Source organism: Haliotis cracherodii, unplaced genomic scaffold (assembly GCF_022045235.1).
Source record: "Haliotis cracherodii isolate W230 unplaced genomic scaffold, xgHalCrac1.p SCAF_11, whole genome shotgun sequence".
NCBI classification, from domain to species: domain Eukaryota; kingdom Metazoa; phylum Mollusca; class Gastropoda; order Lepetellida; family Haliotidae; genus Haliotis; species Haliotis cracherodii.
This window is the reverse complement of record NW_027266266.1, coordinates 3,569,642-3,595,798: the sequence shown is the minus strand read 5'-3', so window position 1 is coordinate 3,595,798 and position 26,157 is coordinate 3,569,642. Positions and strand designations below refer to the sequence as shown.

Here is a 26,157-nt window from a genome sequence, read left to right as displayed (position 1 = left end):
TTCAGTTCTTGGGGTTAATTCATTTCTGTGTTAGCAGACAACGGCAATCAATGTAAATTCGAAACTAACGATATCGGCAAGTATCCGGAAATAGAACAAGTTGACGTCATTTGCAGCCAGTATATATCATGACACTTTCTTTGCCGTATCTATATTTAGAAACGCCTATTTAAGTTTGGACTCTTTAGAAAACATTCAGAATTTGTTCATTGCCCGGCGGAACATACGTTTTATGTCATCGTAGACACCGAACAGAACAATTTTCTCCCCAAACATTCGCCCAGTGGACTGGGCTGTTCCATCTACTATGTCGGGCGACTCCCACAAAACGGTCATCAAAGGGAACACTTCAAAATATGTGAAGTTAAATGTCGGCGGCTCGCTGCACTACACGACGATTGGGACACTAACAAAGCATGACACAATGCTCAGAGCAATGTTTAGTGGACGAATGGAAGTGCTGACGGACTCTGAGGGTAAGCATCTAAGAGCAAATAATTGAACAGACGAAAGTTGTGTTTCTGATTTGACATTGATTATGAGCGTTCAAATTTAATTTTATTTGTATGTTTTGTTTTTGAAAGGACCCTTGTCATCGTGGTTCTGTAATCAACATTTGGAGAACCGGTCCTGATGATTGTTTCTGTTACTGAATGTTTAAGTATCTATTTATGTCGTTCATGAATGTTTTGGAGGTATGTGTGGCCTTTTTCATAAAAGTTGCTGCAGTTTGCCATGTAGAGTAGTGCCCCTTAGCCAAAGTCATACTGAGTGGGTTCGAATCCCAGATTTGCCTTGACATTGAACCTTCATCACCTCATTGGTTGTGAGTTTAAAAAAAGTTCACTCATTTGCTTCTTATGAAGCTTGAGCTTTTACCATATTTACCCCATCTATTTCAAACAGTGATAAATCAAACTCTTTCTCTAAACATTGCTTTACACAACAGGCAGGCTCTGTGTTATCACTGTATCAGACAGCATAGGAAAATCTTGTAATCCAAGAAGCATTACTTGTGATGTACATGATGTAGAAGAACCCTTTCAAATGATTCGTTATGTTTCAGGCTGGATCCTCATTGACAGATGTGGGAAGCACTTCGGTACAATCCTTAACTTCCTGCGCGATGGAACCCTTCCACTTCCAGAGAACCGCAGGGAATTGTTTGAACTGCTTCAAGAAGCCAAGTATTACCTTGTACAGGATCTCGTCAAGTTAATTGAAGCTGCCCTCAAGAAAAAAGAAGAACTAGAACCGATTTGCAAGGTGCCCCTGATAACATCAACACGAGAAGAACAACAACTGGTGTCATCAACTATGAAGGTACGAGAGTTACAGGGGTGGTAGAATAGCTTTGTGGTTTAAGTATTTTTATAAGTTACATGTGTTGTTTATCCCACAATGTGTGAAATAGTGTACATGCTTTTGAAACATGTGACAAATTTGTCTTTAAGTAAAATATCTTTGCTGCTCTTGCTGTCTACATGACATACAATGGTATTTCGGGGCAGTGTGGTAACCTAGATGTAAAGCATTCTCTCATCACACTGAAGACCCAGGTTCGATTACTCACATCAGTAGAATGTGCAAAGTCCAATTTTTGTGTCCCCCCATATAGAAATAACAGAAACATTATAACTGTGAGTTTGTGTTTTTCATTTTTCAGCCAGTTGTGAAACTGATCTGCAACAGACATAACAACAAGTATTCCTACACTAGGTAAGCAATGTGCAACATGTATACAGGATGATGGGGGTTCAGGGAAAGAAGAGGTCCCTAGTTCACTCTGCTTGTAGCCAGACTGAAACCATGCTTTAGCAGAGTGAGAAATGAACTTCCATTTTCACTTGACCACAAAAATGACATGCTACAGAGTTGCCATCTATCAAGGGTAAAACCTAATATTGAAATTTTCGTACAACAAAATGTCATTAAACTATTGGCCTTATGGCACATATAAGAAATAAATCTGTCTGTCTAATGGTAAAACTGGTAGTCCACAAGGAAATGTCACCAGTCCTCAATTTTACTGGTTTCAGACCAGTGGACTTATGTTAATTACAAACCCTTTTTGGGCGTTGAAAAATGTGGCTTTTCTTATTTGTTTTATCATATGCAGCAGTATGGTTTATGCTATCAACCACTGGTTTGCCTGTGATAGAATATGAATATTTATAGAGCTTAAATATTGCTAACACTGGCATTGGACTACAGTCAACCAGTAATCATAGTAAAAAAAATTGTAATTTGTGGAAGTGGAGATCTGTGACTTTTCCAGATCGCAAAAGATAACATTTTCTCTTTAACAAGGGTACAAAATGAAAAGTGTTGAAACCTTGTGTTTCCTAATTTAGTGTTTTTTCTCCATGGTGTAAATTGAAATGGCAGAATTTGTCATAGATTTAGGCTGTATGTTTCAGCAATTCTGACGACAATTTACTCAAGAACCTAGAGCTGTTTGACAAGTTGTCGCTCCGCTTTAATGGAAGGATCCTCTTCATCAAAGACGTCATCGGCAGCAGCGAGATCTGCTGCTGGTCCTACTATGGACATGGACAGAAGATTGCCGAGGTGTGCTGCACGTCCATCGTGTATGGCACAGACAAGAAACACACAAAGGTATGTCCACTTCATAATTCTAATACCCACATTCATATCAAGCCCCAAAACAAATAGGTAGAGACAGATATAAGGGTCTGTTTTTATCCCAGGATCTGTTTGATTAAAGAAATGAGCTTACCTATTAGAAAATGTTGTGAAAGTAATCATATCAGAGCTCCAGAAAAGCTATGGGTTAAAATACGCAAAATAAATCACCTTTACCGAAACAATTTTGAGCTTTTTCTGTACAAATACACATTTTGACATTGTCTCACCCGGATCCAGGTTAGACCAGGTTTCCAGCATGTAAAAGCAGTTAAATTGGATGAAGTTTCTGGCTCGATGACTAGGTTAGGTTTGTATGAACATAGCCCCTCAATGTGGGAAATTGCTCATCACGTCAACCACTGTTTATTATTTACAAACCACCATCCTCTAGCTTGAAAATGATGGACACTCATTCACATTGCCTGTTCATTGGTTCACAGATTTAACCATGGTAACTAGCAAGAAGCATGATAAGTATTATTCACTCCCTGAGCAATTCCATGCCCTCCCATTGCTGCCAGTCATTCAGCAAGTTGTTGAATGTTTTCCAGGTTGAGTTCCCAGAGGCCAGGATATACGAGGACACGTTGAATGTATTATTGTACGAACACAGAGACAAAGGACCGGATGCTGAACTTCTGCAAGCTACAAGGGGATACACTGTCGGGGGTAACGGTTACCATAGCGACGAGGATATGGATGAAAAGCTGGATTTGGTTGATAAGCTCCGTAGAAAATGAAGTGCCAAGTATTATGACATGTGCTCAAATCACAGGTCAGGAATGTCAATTCCATGGACAGCGAGGGGAGATAACTCAGCACTACATGCATGATATAGTCTAGTGCTGATGTGATATGCAGACAGGTCCACCATGCTTGTCAGATAAACAGCATTCATATTTATTCAAGCTGGTATCAACTGCAGGCCTAAGAAAGCACACCAGTGTTATCATATTGATAATGCTGCACTGCTATGCATGTGACCGTACGCTTAATGCCAATATTGTAACTAATTTCAGTAAGCTAATTGGGGATAAGAATTTTTTAATATTGGCATTAAGTACTTGTGATAAATTCAGCTGTTTTGAATTATTTATTTGCGGTTTTGTGGTGTCAGGTTGGAAGTTGATCATAATGCTTCAGTACTTGGACAAACTTACTCCGCTTGAGAAACCCATCACTCATCACACATGCTAGGACATTGTGACATATTGTGATAGCTGTTGAGAAAATAGATACATTTTTCGCCATGTCTTACAATATTTGAAACCTTACTAAACAGCTGATACCATCTCCATGTGCAATGGAAGCACAATAGCTTTACATAGACACGTGTTACCTGACTGCTAGGATCGACCATGGACATGATGAACTTGATGAACACGGTACTAGTGTGGTGACCAGTGTTAGGATTTACTGTTAATTGGGTTTATAGTTTTTGCCTAGAATATGATATGTTCAGTGGGAGCTCTTTGGTAATGATAAGTGGTTATTTGTCACGGAAGAATGAGGATTTGCACTCTGCAATCTCTGTACAGAATCATGTGTGCCAGGATGTGCTGGGCATCATAGTTGGAATGCAAGATCCACCCAGGCAATAATCCTACTTGATAATGGTCCTCCCTGATAATGAGCCACCCAGACAATAATCCTCCTTGATAATGGTCCTCCCTGATAATGATCCACCCGGACAATAATCCTCCTTGATAATGGCCCTCCCTGATAATGATCCACCCGGACAATAATCCTACTTGATATGATAATGGTCCTCCCTGATAATGATCCACCCGGACAATAATCCTACTTGATTATGGTCCTCCCTGATAATGATCCACCTGGACAATAATCCTCCTTGATAATGGTCCTCCCTGATAATGATCCACCCGGACAATAATCCTACTTGATAATGGTGCTCCCTGATAATGATCCACCCGGACAATAATCCTCCTTGATAATGGTCCTCCCTGATAATGATCCAGCCTGATAATGATCCTCCTGACAGTGGTCCACCCTGATAATGGTCCACCCTGACAATGGTCCATCTGATAATGATCCACCCTGATAATGATTCTTTTGATAATAGTCCATCCTCATAATGGTCCTCCCTGATAATGATCCACCCGGACAATAATCCTACTTGATAATGGTCCTCCCTGATAATGATCCACCCGGACAATAACCCTACTTGATAATGGTCCTCCCTGATAATGATCCAGCCTGATAATGATCCTCCTGACAGTGGTCCACCCTGATAATGGTCCACCCTGATAATGATCCTCCTGACAGTGGTCCACCCTGACAATGGTCCATCTGATAATGATCCACCCTGATAATGATTCTTTTGATAATAGTCCATCCTCATAATGGTCCTCCTTGATAATGATCCACCCGGACAATAATCCTACTTGATAATGGTCCCCCCTGATAATGATCCACCCGGACAATAATCCTACTTGATAATGGTCCTCCCTGATAATGATCCACCCGGACAATATACCTACTTGATAATGGTCCTCCCTGATAATGATCCAGCCTGATAATGATCCTCCTTGATAATGATTCTTTTGATAATAGTCCATCCTCATAATGGTCCACCCTGATAATGATCATTCTGATATGGTCCACCCTGACAATGATCCATGTCTATCCACACCACACTGCAGTTGTAGGTCTCATGACAGTAGGAACCTGCGTAACTCCTCCCAAATGAAACTGACAGTAGAGTGAAGGGGTATCACAAGACTGTGTGTATTAAGACACAGTGAATGTACACCTGACACTGTGATACCCAGTACACCTACCCATACACCAATTAATGATTGTATTCTCAAGTGATTTTCAAAAGTAATACTTACTAAGTTTTGCAATATTCATGATAACTATTCAAGTTAATAATTCACCAGTTTTCACAAAAGAAAATGATAACTGAAGAATTTAAGAGATGTGATACATCGCGTATCATGACTCAAGTGTGATAACACTTCTAAACTTCTGTACAGTACTTGATGCCTATCAACACATGAAAACTTTAAATTCTGCATAAACATCACACACCCTCTTGATATTTATTGATGCCAACCACTGGGATATTTTGAACAAAACCATTCACTATAAGAAATTGAAACTAGTTATTGACCTGGCTGCAGGCGTTATCCACTGGCAGGTTCAGAGGAAGGGGTGCAGTCATTCTCTCTTTAAATCCCCCCAACCCCCCTAGTTATTCTTCCACAGATTCCTAATTACCTAATTGCCTAATATGGGGTTGGCATTTCTGGATATAGCTTTGGCTTTAGATGCAGGATATTTTAGACATCTGAAAATCATTATGCTCTACTGCCCCGGATGAGCGAATGTAAACAGCTAGATTCACAAGACGCTGTTTTTGAAGGTTTTTCCCTGAAGTTAGTATCTCCAGATAGATGGGATCAGTGCTTCCACCACCACGTGTCATCATTACCTTGATGAATCATTGCATAGCAACCTTTTGTATACAATATTGATGAGGAAAACATGTTCCAGTGAATGTGTAACTTAACGAGCACCACTGTACACTTCTCAAGTCATGTCTTCCAAATTTGTCAAACTCTGTTCATGGAAGTTATTAATGCTTTATCCTGGTGAAATGTCAGCTGTGTCCTCTCAAGAAGATCTGTCCTCTCAAGAAGATCTCTCCACTGACGATGATGACGTTCTGAATCTGTTGTAAACTTCTGAGAGTTGGCCAAGGGTGAACATGAGAAAGCGTTTGACTGATCACATTGATGAAGACGCAGTAACTAGCAGCCAAGGCTTGATTTCCTTTTTTTGAGTCAAATAATTGTCAAAGGAAATTGTTCTGTCATAAGAAATAATTTATATTTGTTTGCCATTATGAATAAATTTCTTATGTAAAAGGTGTTTGTTTGTTTGACACTGCTGTTGGTGTTGTTCCTGCTGCATCAGCATGGCATGGAAAAATCAAGTCCCACACACCATGACACAGTCAACCGAGTCTCACCACCTCATCCAAATGTGTCTTACCACAAACCTTAGAGTGATCGGACCTGTTATTCCCCAGTTCCCCACAAGGTGTGTGTTATTCCCAGCCCACATGAAGTTTAGTTTCCCTTTAAGTTTCTTGATTGAACTTTGTAAGAAAACCGGATTCATTCATCACACAGCCCTGTTGGAATTCCCATTCGTGACCACCTTTTCTGCGACTGGGTTCTGTGTAAGCGTAAACGGGCATAGCTGAAAGAATCGTCAACTCGTTATATAATATATATATTCCAAATGCTATTGAAAACAAATCGGGACTTATAGTATTATAAAGTATGACCGAACACATTACCTGTATCTTGGTTATATATCAAATGCAAGACATATGGAAAATCAAAACAATATTCCTGAGGGATTCGTTTGTCGAAGTACTTCAAGTCATTCGCGCATTCTGATTGGCTTGTCGTATGTTCGCACATTACATTCATCGACCGGGGGACGAGTCTTCGTGCAGGTTGGGACCCGTGAAGATCTGGGGTAGAAGAGGTCTTCAGCAACCCATGCTTTTGTAAAAGGCGACTATGCTTGTCGTAAGAGGCGACTAACGGGATCGGGTGGTCAGGCTCGCTGACTTGGTTGATGCATGTCATCGATCTCAATTGCGTGGATCGATGCTTATGATATCAATTACTGGATTGTTTGGTCCAGACTCGATTATTTACACAGACCACCGCCATATAGCTGGAATATTGCTGAGTGCGGCGTTCAACAAACAAACAAATCTTGCAGGTTGGATACGATTTTTGCCGTGGAGGAGTCGTCGATAACAGTCCGTGTTGGCTTGTTGTTCAAGTACGTTTTCAGTCAGCAAGCACCTGCCCCGCGAGGAAGACGAAGTGAAATTCTCCCTGATATTAAAACGACAGTTGGGGAATCAGCTCGCTTGGCAGAGGAACCACTATTAAAGTTGTTATTGCGAACTTTAGTGGCGCTACCAAGACATAATTATATAATTTAGTTTGACCGAGGCATTGATGATAAAGGTGTTTCGGAGTGAACTTTAGTAAGAATGATAGCTTACCAGTTCCTAGCATGCCACGAAGGTATATGTGGTACGTGTGATTTGATAAGGGTGGATGATAAAAAAATTAACGTCCTATATTTGTTTGCCTAACTCTATCTGACCAGCACCATGAGAGATGCGAGCCCTGTCCGACATGCGTCATCTGGTTGACCCTTGGCAGTCTAAAGATAATGGAACGTGGTCGTTAGTTGTAATATTCCCTTATTTCAAAATTTCCAATTCTTAATATATGGCATTTAACGTGATAAAATATTTGTTAAACTTTGTCCATTTTCGCCATGTTAATACTATATAGAAGGTAGGAATTAATCAACGCCAGTCAGTATGAGAAAAATTCCTGTAACGAGAACCGGTTTCTGTTCCTTTTACACCAAAATTACAGCGACTCCTACAAATAGGAGTTTAAACTTTTGTGTCAAGAAATCTACTGTCATAAGGGCATATTTGCTATATAGAGAATCTCACCCGAGTGTCTTTTGACATCAAATATATCAACACGAGTTGAAAAAAGTGGAAAAATTCCGAGGCTTGCCGAGGATTTTTGCCACTTTTATCAACGAGTGTTGATATATTTGATGTCAAAAGACACGAGGGTGAGATTTTATTTATCATCCAACATCATTCTTCCAACTTTTTCAATTTGTAGACAGTAATTAGCAGTGTCTTCACTGTAAAATGGTACTGCTTACAGCTTCAGTAGCAGAGCCATCAGTGATGTCATTTGATTGTGTCGTCATGATAACCAGTGATGTCACAATGGTCTGCAAAGCATTGTGATGTAATTTCATTGCAGCGATATCTACAGTGTAGATATCGCTTGATCTCATCCAAGCGATATCTCCTGTGGGAGCCAGTTTTGGATGATAAGAGGTAGTCTTCAACCCTTCTTGACTCGAGTATTAAACAAACTATTGATTGATGGAATTTGTTCAGTGAGCTAATGGTTAAACTACACGGTCACACATTTTCAAGCTGTAAAAAATAAAAATAAAAATAATATAGACTAGAGAACCACTCCATTGCCTCAAACGACCCCACATCTTTCAAGTCACCGAGCCTGACCACCCGAGTCTGCTCTTACGACAACAGAGGGGTCAGTTCTAACACGGAATCCCCACAGAACAGGGGATAATACACATATCTGAAACACTACAACCTCACAAGATATATTTATTGAAACTGGACGCTACATATGTATTAAAAAAGAAGAATGTACTTTTCACGCGTGCGCTTGAATGACATTGAAGAGTAATGTCACTTTCTTTTTATAAATCGACCTTAGACCATAGGCCTTCGGCCTCCTCAGTACGGAAATAAACACATGAATAAAACCAGACTATGTTGAGATATGGTTATGTTTTGATTGACCACATTCTTAAGCCCAGACCAATATAATTGGATGTTGTAGTGAGTTATTGGTCGATGTGTCAAGATGTATTAATCAAATTAAAAGAACTGTTGGCTGATTTGGATACAATAATTCTCTTGATGTAAACGTGTTTTACAAAAGGAATATTTGAAGCATATTTTCAATTAGAAACGATTTTCATAATTCTCTTGTTTCTTTTAAAAAGGTAAGGTTGTCTTGTCCTCAAAACAAGAACATTAATTGATCCGACCTCAGTATAAAGAATTAGGAGGCGTGATTTCGCTCTCTTAAAGGGGACTACGCTCCTCAGTCTGGTGCCATGTCCAGTCAAGGTCAAGACGTTGGACTTAGAGCCAGGGGTAAAGTTCCGACATTGCCCCTATGTCATTATCGCAATCGTTAACTCCAAAATTAACCTACATCTGTAAGCTCTAGTCAGCGAAAGAGCACAGAGTGTTTGAAGGACTTGAACCACGTACACTTGCGGGGAATCTTCTCTTTTAAGAGCTTCAACTGTTCTTCGGATGTCCGCTGTAGATTGTTCTCTACTTAAGTCCTTCAACACTGTTCGTTAGATGTCCGCTGTAGACTTTTCTCTACGTAAGTCCTTCACACTGGTCGTCAGATGTCCGCTGTAGACTACAGGAAGATTTTCTCTACGAAGGGCTCAACAACCGCCCTGTTGTCACAAGATCTCCACAGGCCGGAAACAAGGAGCGAAGACACGATGGAAATGTTCGAAATGTTAGCTTGTTTCGTTTTGTCACTGCGTGTACATCTGACTGAATTTCGTAACGTTATGACAGGACAGGCCGATTGTCAACAACGACTGACCGTGGCCGTGACTAGGATTAGAGTAGCGTTCCTTTGACAACGGGCAGTTACTCTAGCGGACGGACCGATGGATTACCGAGAAAGGCAAGTAAAATCAAGTTTTGTAGGCAGTTGTTGTTTTGCATATATGTAGTTACGCAAATGTTTTGAAACAGGTTTCCGTTGGAACTATATTGGCTGCTGTCACTGTCCGAATGACACATCACTTACCCGCGGATATAATATATATTAATGCGCACAACCCAGGAAAACTTGCAATGTAAGGTAATATTTGTGAGAGATGAGAAGAGATTTTCGAAAACATAATTAAAGAATGACAGTATATCATAAAGAGGTTATCACGCCTGTGTGTTTGAGGGTGGTATATATCCTGTAATAGGAATAAACACAAGGCTCGCTAAATATTCGCTAAATGCAATGTTTATTCCTAATACAGGATATTTACCATCCCCAAACACACTCGCGTGATAACCTCTATTTACCAGTATTGTAGGAAGATGAATTTCATATTTTATTTGAATGTCCTTTGTATGCAGAAGAAAGAAAAATATTCCTAGTTTCCACGCCAGATTACAAAAATAACAGCATTATGACTATCCAGTTCGGGCCATTGCCTGGCAACAAACCAACATTTTACATACCAACTTCAATCGCTGGAAGAAAGGGAAGCTGCAAGAAACTACTGACATACAAAGACAGAAGCCAGCCACTCAGAGAGACCAATGCCAGATTAAAAATACAAAACATCATTTCTATGTCTTTGGAACCAATTATCAGATATCCTTCTTATCATGAGCATGAGAGGAGGAGGGGGGTCGATTGAGCTATGTTAGTGGTTATAATACTCATATTAATTAGTGTCAAATTAATATGTAGACCGCCTGTATTCATAATGCGACTAAATCACTAGTACTACTCCAATAATTAATCCTCCTCCACCGCCACAGCCTCCTCCAGCCGTGAAGATCTCGGGGTAGAATAGGTCTTCAGCAACCCATACTTGCCGTAAAAGGCGACTTTACTTGTCGTAAAAGGCGACTAACGGGATCGGGTGGTCAGGGTCGCTGACTTGATTGATGCATGTCATCGATCCCAATGGCGTGGATCGATGCTCATGATGTCAATCACTGGATTGTCTGGTCCAGACTGGATCATTTACAGACCGCCGTCATATAGCTGGAATATTGCTGAGTGCGGCGTAAAACAACAAACCAACCAAACCAATCCTCCATCGCCACCACTTGTATAACACAAAGTGCTACTAATTAATTTGTAGAAATACGACTACCATTGCTACCAATACTACTACGGTATATAAAGAGTATGGCGACCACTTAAACACTTCAAGCAACAACAACTAACAACATCAGTATGGTGTCTAAATTGTTTGATAGGCATTACTTAGAAGTTGTTATCCATAAAATTTTGTCTACCTTGTCAACAGTATGGTGTCAATAATGTTTTCCACGACATGATACAGGAAGTCAGTATTCGATATACGATACACGTGTTCTGACATGACCTGTAATGGGATGTCCTCGGAGACGGCGAGGACTTGTATCTGATTTTAATTAGAATGAGGTAACCTAAGCATGTGATTAATCCTGTTTTCTTTATATATATATATCACACATCAAAAACTATTTCATGTAAAAAGTTACATACAGTTATTTAAAATGCGTTTACAAAAAAAAAGCTTTCTTCGAGAATACATATTAAAACACATTTGACCAAGATTGCTAAGAATGCAATTATTTTTTAAAAGCCGCTGCATTTGCTCATCTAGAATATTATTTATAAAAGAAGGGTTATTGAAAAAGTTTGGTTAAACAGATGTACGAAAATCATGATAAAATGGGCACTGTAAAAGAAAATAGGCTTCATCTTCAACACAATTAAGATTACAAAATTTACAAATGCGTTCTGCAGCGGGGATTGGTGGGTTAAAATATCTGCCCATTTCTATTGCTAGTTTAAGTGTGCCACATCTAAATGAAGCTAAAATACTACGTTTGTAGATACATTCAGTAGATAAACAAATGTTAAAAAGCCTGTAAGTTCTAAGTTTTGGCATTGATTGAATACGCTGATACCAGCTATTAAAATCTACCTCCTTGAGATGTGCAGATACTTTATGTACAGTAAACTACGGTTATAACGAACACGCTTATAACGAACTGACGGATATAGCGAACTTACTTTTTGGTCCCGACTACTTGCTGTAGACATGCTGTATATGTACTTATAATGAACTACGGTTATAACGAACTCAAATTGGTAGTCCCTTTGAGTTCGTTATAACCGTAGTTAACTGTACAATACACCCAGGTGAATAACATTAGACTTTTTACCATTTATAAACAGCCTCCACTTAAATATCCACTTGTGTGAGATATCTAACAAGTGCTGAAGTCTTGCCGCATCTGGCGCTAACAAAACAATATTATCTGCATACAAAAGAACGGTGACATTCATATAATCAATCTGAATCCCACAATTGGATTTATTCAACTCCAGTGCCAAATCGTTTATTTAAACAGCAAATAACGTAGGTGAGAGTACACAGCCTTGTTTGACTCCTAAATCAACCTGAAACATATTTGTCTGATAATTATTAACTTGTACAGAACAGAAGTCATTGTCATATAGAGATCTGATTGCAGACAATGCATTGCCAGTTATGCCTTGTTCAATCAGCTTAAACCATAAGAGATCTCTATTTACAGAGTCAAACGCTTTTCTAAAATCAATGAAACAAGCAAGTGTTGACATTATTTTACCTTTCCTGTTATTAGCAATACTGTGTAAACTATATACATGGTCCAAACATGATCTACCCTTCCTGAAACCATTTTTTTCATCGACAAGGAAGTTTCTAACTTCTAAATATTTACACAGTCTGTGGTTTAAAACATCCGCATATGCTTTAGATGGTATGGACAGAATAGTAATAGGTCGATAACTATGAGGGTCACGGGGGTCACTGTCCTTCGAAGACTTAGGTATAGGCTTGATCGTTCCTCGATTCTAAATATCTGGGACTTTACCACTCTGAAAACTGTTGGAAATAAGTCTGTACAACAGTTCGACACACACTTCATTTTGTACAACTGCTGATGGTATGTTGTCTAAGCTGGCTGCCTTACGAGACCAAGCTTCGCGAGATGGACTTCATCCTTAGTACATGTAATTGGGCTGTTTAAAAAATCGGATTGTAAGTTTAGAGTTGCAAGCTCTTCAAGCTTATCTTTTACACATCTGAGATGTCCATCATCAAACACACCAGCTGTATCTTCATTATTACTGTACAGTTGCTGATAACATTTTTCCCAACGCTCAAGGACCTGGTCTTTGTCGGTACACACATTACCGTCGCTGTTACCACTTCCATTGGAATAAAAGTCTTCCTATTACTAGCCGTGCCCACTTTCCCCAGTTCCTGCCACAAGTCACGTGTATTATCACAGAACATACTACACAAATTGTCTTTCTTCAGAAGCTGAAATTATCGCCTTGCTTGTCGTAAAACTTTGTTAAAACGTTTACGTTGTTAAAAAAAAATCGTGTTTTAGTTTCGCTTTCAATGGTGCAGAACCCTTGAACTTCAGCCAAGTCTTTTCTTTTCTTTAACTTTTCATTAGGTGTGTCGGAGTGCGAGACTGTCGGATTAACGGGTCTAAATAGCACTGATTTATCGGTTCCCATCATTAGTGTCGGATAAAGCCGATTGTCGGATTAACGAGACTTGACTGTAATCAGGTTTCGGTTTCGTTATCAAATGGAAACCATACAGGGAAGTACGTGCGAAATGAAACAGTCATCATTTCACTTTCACCCGCTATTATGAATCTGTTGTGCTTGTATTAGCATGTGTTAACTTTCCGTGAGTGAACGTTCACAAGGGCTTGATATGCCCTCCTTTGTCGGCATAATCGGTGCTGGGCCCGGGACACCGAGAATACCTTCTGCCTTTGAAAAGGTAGCGCTTCAATGATTGAACAACGAACTCTATATGACATTTGTGTCTTTTCAATTGCATTTGAAATGTTTTGTCCTGTGCGAATGGCGTCCTTCGATCTGACCTCCACTTGTTAGACGTTATAGTCATGGTTGATTGATTATTCTGCCCACATGTGCTACCAAGCTACGATTCAAGGAGAAATCCCTTTTTTCACCCATTTGTCAGACAGTAAAAAGAATACCACAAACTTTTCCTCGTGTGTTTATTAACAGCACTAGCATTTCAAATGACACGGGTCATAATTTATAACAATGCAGACAATACAAAGATATGAATATTTTATATAATATCCTGCCAACAAGGAATTTTATATCAAATCAATGTTTTCTCATTTCACATTACAAACGTTTTAACTACAGTAAACTATGGTTAAAACGAACTCAAAGGGACTGCTAGTTTTAGTTCGTTATAACCGTAGTTCGTTATAAGCATATATACAACATATATACAGCAATGGCCGGTACCAAAAAATAAATTCGTTATATCCGCAGTTCGTTATAAGCGTGTTCGTTATAACCGTAGTTTACTGTAAATGTAGTCCAATGCCGCGTATATAAAGCCTCTCAGTAAATGTTATGGGGTTGATACATTTTTCAGATGTTGGATGAACTTTCTTTGACAAGTGTCCACTTATCATCACAACCCGGTGTCATCTCTACAAACTTCATATTTGTCTTCAGATAAAATTTGCATCTCTCATCATGAGGAATATTATTGTGTTTCAAATCCCAACATGTAATCTAAACTTATTTCACCTAAATGTAGATAAATGCCACTTATTCCAGCTATATGGCGGCGTTCTGTAAATATCTGGACCGGACAATCCAATGATTGACATCATGAGCATCGATCTACGTAAAACTTGCATTAACCAAGTCAGCGAGCCTTACCACCCAATACCGTTAGTCGCCTTTTACGGCAAGCATTCGGTACATTTATATGCCATCTTGTTGTAATTTGTATAAATTTAGGAGGACAATGTAACCCACCCACTGCATTTGGTGGTCCCTTTGGGTATAATGAAGTGAACACAAGTTTAATCGAGTTTTGACTGGACTGACAAGAGAAATAAGTGAACTGAGTTCAATGTCATTAATGATTCACACATTTGTGTTCTACAAGTTTGGCGTTTAGAATTCGTCTTCGTGTCATTATGGCTAATGGTCAGCTTAAACGTTCGTTTAAAAGAAAGACGCAGTGGTCGTAACGACATGTGTGAATGGTACAAGCACCGTATCAAGAATAGGCGCACTAACAGTATCTGCTGGTCTTGCTGCACGTGTACATAAATGAAAAATAGACATCTATCCATGTTAAATATTAATTTGAAATATGCTTCATGTTGCCCTGACACGTCCCCCTGCTTGTGACGACAGTTACGTGGGTGGTCGACCGTGACGTCCCGGGGACACCAGTTGTATCTGCTCGCGCAGTCAGTCACACGCGAGGTGGGGTCTCAAGTCTCGTCCGGGTTGCTTGTGGACATAGACAGGCGCGAGCGTGTACTGTAACACGATCTTGTATTATAGGACATCTACTGTCTGAATGTACACCTGTTGATGTCACTGCCTTTAGAATGGTGCCGTATTTACGTAAGTATGTATACACAGTTTTGTTTCTGGCTAAATGGCTACTCTTCAGTTCAAACCACTATATGCTCATTCAAAGCATTACAGATGACGCTACACGTTAGTTCATTACCCTGCAAACAACCATGAACTGGAACTACATAGGATGTACTTGGTGTTCACGTGTCCATTTTAAAAATGTATACAATATAATTTCTGGATCCATTCACTCCAGACCCATTGACTGGCAATAAATCAGTAAACAATATTGATTCCTTGTCATATTTTCCTGCTTGCCTTGCCAGCGTTACCTCCCCTGTACTAAGTGAATCGAAGCGTATAACACTATCACATGTCCCTGCTGGTTTGAACGCCATGTCGTCTGCCATACCATGTACTGTGCAGTAGGGCTGGGACGGGTAACTCGGGTACTCGGGGCGGGTGGGTACTGAGTAGGACCCGGGTACCCACAGGACTCCCGGAACCGTGGTTAGTCACGTGGTATATTGTTTAATGACAAAAAGTATCTAGAACTCTATAGTTACACTACAGGTCACTAATGTTTGCATTTCTTTCTGACTATGCACCCATTCCCTGAGTTTTCATATGGTTGAATAAAGATATAACTTGATTCAGCTTCAATGTATGCATGACCAGATTGTTTAATACATGTATCTAAATGCGTTTTGCCAGGGCTATGGTAAAAGAATGCCCAATGGGACATTTCGTGCGTATCTCTTGAGACCTACAGTGGGTACCCGGGTAGTGTCAGTTAAAACACATCTGTGACGTCATTCTATTGTTTGAACGCTCCATTATTTTTCAGGAATGGAGAGTTGCTTGTCAACTGTATATTATCTTGAAGCAGCATTTGATTTTTTCAAATATTTTCAACTACAGAATATTTTGTCAAAGTGTAAAAGTAGGGATGAGTATTAAGTAGGGGAATATCTTCGTAACTCTCCATTCCTTAAAAATAATGGGCCTCGGCCCCTGCTCCATTATTTTTAAGGAATGGAGAGTTACTCGGACATTCCCCTCTCCTAATAGGGGTTAGGGTACCCGGGTAGTAAATTCGGACTCGTCGCAGTCCTACTGTGCAGACACTCGGTCACCTTTGTATTACACCCCCTGTCGTCTAATTCTCAAAACTTCACCATGCCCGTGTTGCCTGACCATGCATGACTGGTTTTCTCCATGGGTCAGTGCGACCCGCGTCGTCACTGTCGTGTTTTACCTGTTGGGAGAGACTATCAATGGCATAGGGGAGTTTGGGTTGAGACAACTTGAGATAGTGCTACAATATAGAGATTAATAGGAGTTTCATTTTTTCTTAGTACTTAGAACTTGGATAAGATTATTTCAATTTTTTTTTTTAAATTGAAAAAATGTAAGTGAACTAAGATAGTTTGACAATATAGAGATTAGCGTATGACAGATTCAGGTGAGGTGAAATGGGGTTTAACGTCGCGTCTAAGATTATTGCACTTATATAGCGACGTGCATGCACGTGTCTGTGTGTGTGGCTGCTTGTACTAGTCCGGACTGATGCCGATTTTAATGCTAGCACACTGAGATACCATGCCGCAGGGATCGAACCCCGGAACTTCCCTGTCTGTAAGGGGATGCTGCAGACTATGTGGATGATTTGCCGGACTCCCTACTTTAGAAAACCAAATGTTGTATGTTGTTGGCGGTACAATTATCTGAGAGAGAATTTTGATATTTTTGACCCCTCCCTTTGGAAAATATTGCCAACAGACTTTCTTCATTTTCGGTCTGATACTGCGGTAATCTAGACTTGCCAAATATTATAGACTTGCATGGGCTTTATTGGATATATTTGTTTCCGGGTCTGCATGACAGACTAACTCTCATGGTTTACAGCAGTATATGCTGCGAGTGTTATACTGAGGGTCGTGTTAGCCACAACTCAGTGATAACGGGGTTATCTACCACGTACACATGTGATCTCTGTCTATCTCAACTGGTTACAATGTCACAGAGTACTTGTCATAAGAGCATGGAGATATGACACGTTGGGTAATCGGACTGTGTGGCTACTTCAAGAAACAACACCTGCCATACAAAGTTGTGTGAGAGTAGTGTCAGCTTATACTTCTACAAATCTACTACCGCTGCTGCTGCTTCTACTACTACTACTACTACTACTACTACTACTACTACTACTACTACTACTAGACTCGTGAAGATTCGGGTAAGAACTGATCTTCAGCAACCCCTGCTTGTCGTAAGAGGCGACTAATGGGATCGGGTGGTCAGGCTCGCTGACTTGGTTGATGCATGTCATTGTATCACAATTGCGTAGATCGATGATCATGGTGTCTGGTCCAGACTCGATTATTTACAGACCGCCTTCGTATAGCTGGAATATTGCTGGAATTTGGTAATCAAACATTTTCGAGAACGGATTAATAAAAAAAGAGACTACAACCACCACCACTACCCCACAGTGGCCCACACCCACATTTAACTCACATTACCACCACGCCACGCTACGCCACGCCACGCCACGCCACACCACACCACACCCACCTCCGTGGTCTAATAGGTGTGCGCCCGGAGAGCCGATAAACGGTGGTTCGATCCCGGCCGTCATTCCCAAAGACTTTAAAAGATGGTACTTGTTACCCTGTCTGGCGCTCGGCATTAAGGGGCTAAAACAAGGACTGGTCGGCGCGGAGTCGGTATACTGTGTCTGAGTGGGATATTCATGTTAAACTGCGTCATTGTGTCTCAGTGGGCTCGCACTATAAAGCAATCATCAGTCCGGACGTGTACTCACAATCGTTGATATTTGACGGGAAACATTGCATTTGGGTTACCCTTATCTTAACCCTCAAATAGGACGACTGGTTGTCATGGTAATAGAAACTGTCTCGGGGACTGATAGTATTACCTATGAATTTCTAGCTAAATGTTTCTGTCAAGTGGCCTCTGGGATCGGGATAGTTAATTACATTTATCGGTTTGGTTTATCGTATTGATAGTACTATTCATTATATGAACACATACTGTTGTTTCTTGCAGCCATGTTCAAAGTTGCCGCTCGAAGACATCGGTCGAAGCTGAAGTCGTGTATCTACTGCTTTGCTATCATCCTCGTCGCCAACGTCGTCTTGCTGTCGTCGTTGTCACGACTACTCACGCCGTCAACGGAGATGTGGTTACCAAAACTTCGTAAGAACGCTACACGGAAACACGGGACCTTTGTGCAGAAATTCTCCAATAAAAGAACCAACTTGAACAGAACATTACAGGTCTTACTCTGGACGCCATGGTTTGGTGATGCATCCTGGGTAACAAATTTCGAGTCGGCATTTTCGCCCTGCCCTGTGTCTGACTGTGTGTTGACCAGCGATAAATCGACCATAGCTGACAGTCACGCTGTCGTGTTTCATGCGATGGATTTATTTAATTATTTCTTAGGATATCCCATGCCTGAATATCGTAGAAACGACCAAGTGTGGGTTTTGTACAATATCGAACCACCTCCTAACATCGCCACGGACTTCCGGTCGTACGGGGGAGTGTTCAACTGGACGTCATCGTACAGGACAGACAGTAACATACGGCTGCCTTATTTCAGCATAGAGAAGCTGCCCCAGAAAACAAGCAGTGTCAAGGACATTGCAGCCACGAAGACAGCAGGGGTCTTCTGGGTGGCCAGTAACTGCGGCGACCAAGCGAGACGACAGATGGTGGTGAGAGAATTACAAAAACACATCCAAGTAGATACGTATGGGAAATGTGGTGAATATGAATTGACAAACATGGATGACATTAAGCAATATAAATTTTATATGGCTTTAGAAAACTCGTATTGCCGCGACTACATCACTGAAAAGTTTGCAGCTCCCTTGAACCACCAGCAGATCCCAATTGTGGCTGGCGGCGGGGATTACCGTAAGGTGGCACCACCACACTCCTACATTGACATCAGTGATTTCAACACCATTCAGGAGCTGGCAGAATACCTGAAGTATCTGGACAAAAACGACACTGCTTATAACAATTACTTTGACTGGACCCGAGAATATCGCCTGAGCAGCGCTAATCACATCGAAAATTTATTCTGTAAGTTGTGTGAAGCTCTCCATGACGGGACCCGCCCTCATCAGACCTACACCGACATACAAGGATTCATACAGGATGACACGTGCCAAAAATGGACGGTAGGTGTTCTGTATTGATCGTTGGTGTTCTGTTGTGGTATTTTTATGGATAATAGGTGCTCTACACAGACGGTAGGTGTTCTACACAGGCGGTAGGTGTTACAGTGGACGGTAGGTGTTCTACACAGACGTTAAGTGTTATACACGGACGGTAGGTGTTATACACGGACGGTAGGTGTTATACACGGACGGTAGGTGTTATACACGGACGGAAGGTGTTATACACGGACGGAAGGTGTTATACATGGTCGGTAGGTGTTCTACACGGACGGAAGGTGTTATACATGGTCGGTAGGTGTTCTACACGGACGGTAGGTGTTCTACACGGACGGTAGATGTTATACATGGACGAAAGGTGTTATACACGGATGGTAGATGTTATACATGGTCGGTAGGTGTTCTACGTGGACGGTAAGGGTTATACATGGACGATAGGTGTTATACACGGACGATAGGTGTTATACACGGACGGTAGGTGTTATACACGGACGGAAGGTGTTATACATGGACGATAGGTGTTATACACGGACGGTAGGTGTTATACACGGACGGTAGATGTTCTACACAGACGGTAGGTATTATACAAGGATGGTAGGTGTTACAATGGACGGTAGGTGTTATACACGGACGGTAGGTGTTATACACGGACGGTAGATGTTATACAATGGGCGGTAGGTGTTCTACACAGACGTTAAGTGTTATACACGGGCGGTAGGTGTTATACACGGAGGGGAGGTGTTATACATGGACGGTAGGTGTTATACACGGACGGTAGGTCTTATACATGGACGGTAGGTGTTATACACGGATGGAAGGTTTTATACACGGACGGTAGGTGTTATACACGGATGGTAGGTGTTATACACGGACGGTAGGTGTTATACATGGACGGTAGGTGTTATACATGGACGGTAGGTGTTATACACGGATGGTAGGTGTTATACACGGACGGTAGGTAGTCTACACAGACGTTAAGTGTTATACACCGACGGTAGGGGTTCTACACAGACGGTAGGTCTTCTACACAGACGGTAGGGGTTCTACATAGACGGTAGGTGTTATACACGGACGGTAGGTAGTCTACACAGACGTTAAGTGTTATACACCGACGGTAGGGGTTCTACACAGACGGCAGGTCTTCTACACAGACGGTAGGGGTTCTACACAGACGTTAAGTGTTATACATGGACGGTAGGTGTTATACACGGACGTTGAGTGTTATACACGGACGGTAGGTGTTATACATGGACGGTAGGTGTTATACATGGACGGTAGGTGTTATACATGGACGGTAGGTGTTATACATGGACGGTAGGTGTTATACATGGACGGTAGGTGTTATACATGGACGGTAGGTGTTATACACGGACGGTAGGTGTTATACACGGACGGTAGGTGTTATACACGGACGTTGAGTGTTATACACGGACGGTAGGTGTTATACATGGACGGTAGGTGTTATACATGGACGGTAGGTGTTATACATGGACGGTAGGTGTTATACATGGACGGTAGGTGTTATACATGGACGTTGAGTGTTATACACGGACGGTAGGTGTTATACATGGACGGTAGGTGTTATACATGGACGGTAGGTGTTATACACGGACGTTGAGTGTTATACACGGACGGTAGGTGTTATACATGGACGGTAGGTGTTATACATGGACGGTAGGTGTTATACCCCGACGGTAGGTGTTATACACGGACGGTAGGTGTTATACACGGACGTTGAGTGTTATACACGGACGGTAGGTGTTATACACGGACGGTAGGTGTTATACATGGACGGTAGGTGTTCTACACGGACGGTAGGGGTTATACATGGACGGTAGGTGTTATAATGAATGATCTTTATTTCCTCCATTAATTTCGGAGAGTGATATACATTTGGAATCATGTTAACACAACATATTTACACGAACATTATGCAGAGAAATTGGCAATACAATACTGAACATGGACGGTAGGGGTTCTACACAGACGGTAGGTCTTCTACACAGACGGTAGGGGTTCTACATAGACGGTAGGTGTTATACACGGACGGTAGGTGTTATACATGGACGGTAGGTGTTATACACGGACGGTAGGTGTTACACACGGACGGTAGGTGTTATGCATGGACGGTAGATGTTATACATGGACGGTAGGTGTTATACACGGACGGTAGGTGTTACACACGGACGGTAGGTGTTATGCATGGACGGTAGGTGTTATACACGGACGGTAGGTGTTATGCATGGACGGTAGGTGTTATACACGGACGGTAGGTGTTATACACGGACGGTAGGTGTTATACATAGACGGTAGGTGTTATACACGGACGGTAGGTGTTATACACGGACGGTAGATGTTCTTCACAGACGTTAAGTGTTATACATGGACGGTAGGTGTTATACACGGACGGTAGGTGTTACAGTGGACGGTAGGTGTTCTACACAGACGTTAAGTGTTATACACGGACGGTGGGTGTTATACACGGACGGTAGGTGTTATACATGGACGTTAAGTGTTATACACGGACGGTAGGTATTATACATGGACGGTAGGTGTTATACACGGACGGTAGGTGTTATACACGGACGGTAGGTATTATACATGGACGGTAGGTGTTATACAAGGACGGTAGGTGTTATACAAGGACGGTAGGTGTTATACAGGTAGGGGAAGGGACATTATCTTGCACCCACAGCTGTCTAGGTAACATCCGCACGGCCATGATTTATTCCGTTTTCTGAACAATATCGATGGATAGGATGGCCAAAGCTACTTCAAGCGAAATCAGATTATAACTATTTAAGGGAAAGTATGGCTACACACATTGTACCCATGTTATCATACCCGTGTGATGAGCTACCACCCCCCTTATAGATACTAGTAATTCAGTACAATGTCGAAATCGGAAAATGTGAGTACCGAAAATAAAATTTCCTGTGTGATTATTTTGTTTTCGTCTTGTCCTTTTATACTGATGGACACGCGTACTCTCATTTCGATGAATGTCTTTATTTATCCAAACTAATCACGGCATGCTAGGGACATTTTGTCCAATTGGGGGTTGAATGCGAGAAATATTGGATATTCAGGGGACAGGTTTGTTTCAAGGTCCTCTGGTTCGTAACGCGGCACGGGTGGCCCAGTCGTCTAAAGCGCTCTGCAGAGTTGCGTCCCTTGGGCACGCCAGAAACCTATCATTCGTCACCACTCGCCCCTTTCCGTAACCTGCAAGAAGACTCGTCCCCCTATCGATGAATGTTATGTGCGAAAATACGACAAACCAATCAGAATGCGCGTATGATTTCAAGTACTTCGTCAAAGAATCCCTCAGAAATAATTTTTAAATTTACATATGTCTTGCATCTAAAAATATAGCCAAGACACAGTTAAATGTTTTTAGTCATACTGTATAATTCTGCACGTCCCGATGTGCTTTCAATTGCATCTGAAATATGTATAATATATGGGGAAATATATGTGAACCATTACGCAACGAATTGACAATTGTTTTAGGTATGCCCGTTTGCGCTAAGACGGAACCCGGTCGCAAAATGGCCACGAGAGGGGCACGAGTCGCTATTCGGCTTGTCCCGGAATAACACGAGTTGGTCACGAATGGAAACCTATATGATTGTGGGTTCGACTGCCGGTTCGCCCTTATTATGTTTCTATGTTGTCAGCACCATACCCGTGCTCGTGGGTTTCACCGAAGTGGTAAACGTCTAAGACTTTCCTCCCACACTAAGCTGACACGCCGTGATATAACTGGAATACTGTTAAAAGCGGCGTTAAACCCAACTCACTCACTGATTTCATTGACCTCTGCACTACTTTCTCTCCCACAGCTATCGGGATTCTTGTACCAACATATCCAGGGTTACGGCATTAAACTGGGCCTGATATGACATGCCGATGTCGCTTTGAGCGGCGGGAGTTCGTCTACAAAACGTGACTGGAGTCCCGTCTACTGAAATGAGGGTACAGGCGTAGGCCCAAACTCCTTCCCAGAGTTCCATGCGGCCGGAATTGTCGAATTCTGTGACTTAACGACTCTAAACACAGCATTTCTTGGTCCTCGGTAGCAAATAAATACAAAACAGAGGACATTGTGAGGTTTATTAGAGGAAGTTGGTTGGTTGGTTGGTTGTTTAACGCCGCACTCTCCAATATTCCAGCTATATGACGGCAGTCAGTAAATAATCGAGTCTGGATCAGACAATCCAGTGATTGACATCATGAGCATCGATCCACGCAATTGGCATACGATGACATGCTTCAACTAAGTCAGCGAGCCTGCCCACCCCATCCCGTTAGTCGCCGCTTACGAGAAACATAGTCGCCTTTTACGGCAAGCATGGGTTGCTGAAGACCTATTCTACCCCGGATCTTCACGGGTCTAGAGGAAGTAAAATTGCTCTCGTCAAAATTAACATCCGCTGAGCAGTTTGTTAAGAGCATAAATCGCCCAAAACACACTTTTCATGTCGCCATGTTCAGATTCGTAAATATAAGTGCCACGCATGCGCATCTATAACAGGATGTGGTTGTGCGATATTGATACGCTGAAAAACCACCGCTACATCACCTGTAATACCACAGACATATGTAGGTACAAGTATCTGCTGAAATGCGGTTTTATTTGTTCCCGGACCTGTGGATCCGTTTGCGTTCCAGTCAACTCAATCTCAACATCATTGGTTTGCCTGGTCCATGCTCGAATATTTACAGACCACTGGTCTATGGGTGACTGCGGCATTAAACTACATCCACTCACTCACTGTGTTTTGGCATTTCGTATTGTATTCTATGACATGATTAACCCTGTGCGTACAGAATGCGAAACCATTGGTTGTAAGTTGGTTGTTGGTTGGTCAGCAATATTCCAGCGATATGGAGGTCAGTATATAATCGAGTCTGGACCAGAGGTCAGTATATAATCGAGTCTGGACCAGACAATCCAGTGATTAATATCATGAGCATCGATCCACGCAGTTGGGATCGATGACATGCATCAACTAAGTCAGCGGACCTGACCAATCGATCCTGTTTGTCGCCTCTTTCGCCAAGCATAGTCGCCTTCTACGACAGGCATGGGTTGCATTGCTTGTAAGAGTCGACTGACATGAATACATTGCAAGTAACAGTGTGGCATTGGAAGACTAACCAAGGAATCTTGTTTGCGTTCAATGTTTGCATCAACCCACATAAGCCACGCCCACTAACGGACCACTGTTTCCGGATTGGCTGATAATTGATAGGGCGGGGGCTTGAGTTGCATTATTACGCTGATACTGATTTCATATTGTTGTCTAAATTGTGTGTTAATGATTGAATAAGCAGTGTGTGACTGAATACGCACCTCTGTAAACGAAAACAATATATATTTTTTTAATTCATATATACCAAACATCCCAAAAATATAAAAAAAGTAAATACAGTGTGGATTTGGGGTTGTTGTTTTTTACTTAACAAAGAAGACAACTACAAAGACAAAAACATTCACTCACACACTCACGTAGTCACACAGACCTTGAAACAAATACATCCAATACAGCCCATGCAAGTCTATAATAGTTGGCAAGTCTAGATAACTGCAGGTTCAGAGTCTCTGGACTCCTTTTTATTATATTTTATTAAGATAATTAAACTGCTGACTCTCAGCAGAGTCCTTTGAAGATGTTTTGTCTGAAAATATTTTTTTTACAATTCAAATAAATTAATAAAAAAAATCTTGCATTCAGAAAGAAATGGTTTGAAAAAGGGTATTTTTCAAATGTTTGACATAGTTTATGATTCTGGACCCTTTCTTACTCTTACAGTATTTAAAAATATGTATAATTTGAATGCATGTTTTATGAACAAAAACAGTAATGAAGTCTTTTCTTGTAAATGGATCGGGAAACTTGGTGACGTAGCTGATGGCGTACCCCAACTACGAGGGCATTGCTCATAATATTAACCACTTGTTTAATTGTCCCTTGCAGACTCATTTATTTACAGGCTGTCGGCACATATAACTGGAATATCGCTGACTGCTGTTTTTTAGTACCTAGATTAATAAAATGAAAAGATTTGCAAAATATCTGTCGACACCCCGTTGACAGTACCATTGTTTTGCAAATCCTGCAGTCGCCCGAAATCTGCATGTTGAAATACATGTTGTTTAAGAACGGGATGTCTAGTTGGTTACACAATTTTGATTTGACTATGCATAGAATTGTTAGTCCAGACAACATGTCACTAGGGAATTCCAGCCTAGTTAGGGAAGGGTGGAAACTGAAATTTTATAGTCAGTTAACTCCCATGGAAGATGTATTAAGTCCATCATGGGGATCCAACGACAACAGTGCTCAGACAATCTTGTCTCTTGAGAAGGAACTAAGGCAACTAAGGACAGAGTAATCGAGCCAATTGGTTCTTATGCCGCTTTTATGAATTTTCCAACAATATCTTGGCAGTGT

At 41.4% G+C, this 26,157-nt stretch overlaps 2 protein-coding genes across 2 annotated transcripts; both read left to right on the top strand.

Moving 5' to 3' along the window:
• Positions 1–91: 91 nt before the first annotated feature.
• On the top strand, positions 92–6,510 carry LOC139456113 (BTB/POZ domain-containing adapter for CUL3-mediated RhoA degradation protein 3-like). Its single transcript, XM_071237644.1, has 5 exons — positions 92–476; positions 1,067–1,323; positions 1,667–1,719; positions 2,421–2,619; positions 3,201–6,510. Exons 1-5 carry the CDS (start codon positions 308–310, stop codon positions 3,387–3,389), a joined length of 867 nt encoding a protein of 288 aa, XP_071093745.1. The 5' UTR covers positions 92–307; the 3' UTR covers positions 3,390–6,510.
• An 8,886-nt stretch (positions 6,511–15,396) lies between these two features.
• LOC139455243 (alpha-(1,3)-fucosyltransferase C-like) lies at positions 15,397–25,006 on the top strand. The gene is made up of 3 exons (XM_071236791.1): positions 15,397–15,531; positions 18,555–19,699; positions 23,542–25,006. The coding sequence occupies exons 1-3, from the start codon at positions 15,495–15,497 to the stop codon at positions 23,599–23,601; spliced, it is 1,242 nt and encodes a 413-aa protein (XP_071092892.1). The 5' UTR covers positions 15,397–15,494; the 3' UTR covers positions 23,602–25,006.
• Positions 25,007–26,157: the final 1,151 nt, after the last annotated feature.

What these genes read in the sequence shown, in the direction of transcription:
- LOC139456113 (XM_071237644.1), top strand. Translation starts at nt 308, where the DNA reads ATGTCGGGCGACTCCCACAAAACGGTCATCAAAGGGAACACTTCAAAA. An exon ending in AGTGCTGACGGACTCTGAGG is followed by an intron (nt 477 to 1,066) that starts GTAAGCATCTAA and finishes GTTATGTTTCAG; the next exon opens with GCTGGATCCTCATTGACAGA. An exon ending in TGGTGTCATCAACTATGAAG is followed by an intron (nt 1,324 to 1,666) that starts GTACGAGAGTTA and finishes TTCATTTTTCAG; the next exon opens with CCAGTTGTGAAACTGATCTG.
- LOC139455243 (XM_071236791.1), top strand. Translation starts at nt 15,495, where the DNA reads ATGTCACTGCCTTTAGAATGGTGCCGTATTTACGTAA. An exon ending in ATGGTGCCGTATTTACGTAA is followed by an intron (nt 15,532 to 18,554) that starts GTATGTATACAC and finishes TGTTTCTTGCAG; the next exon opens with CCATGTTCAAAGTTGCCGCT. An exon ending in ACACGTGCCAAAAATGGACG is followed by an intron (nt 19,700 to 23,541) that starts GTAGGTGTTCTG and finishes TCTCTCCCACAG; the next exon opens with CTATCGGGATTCTTGTACCA.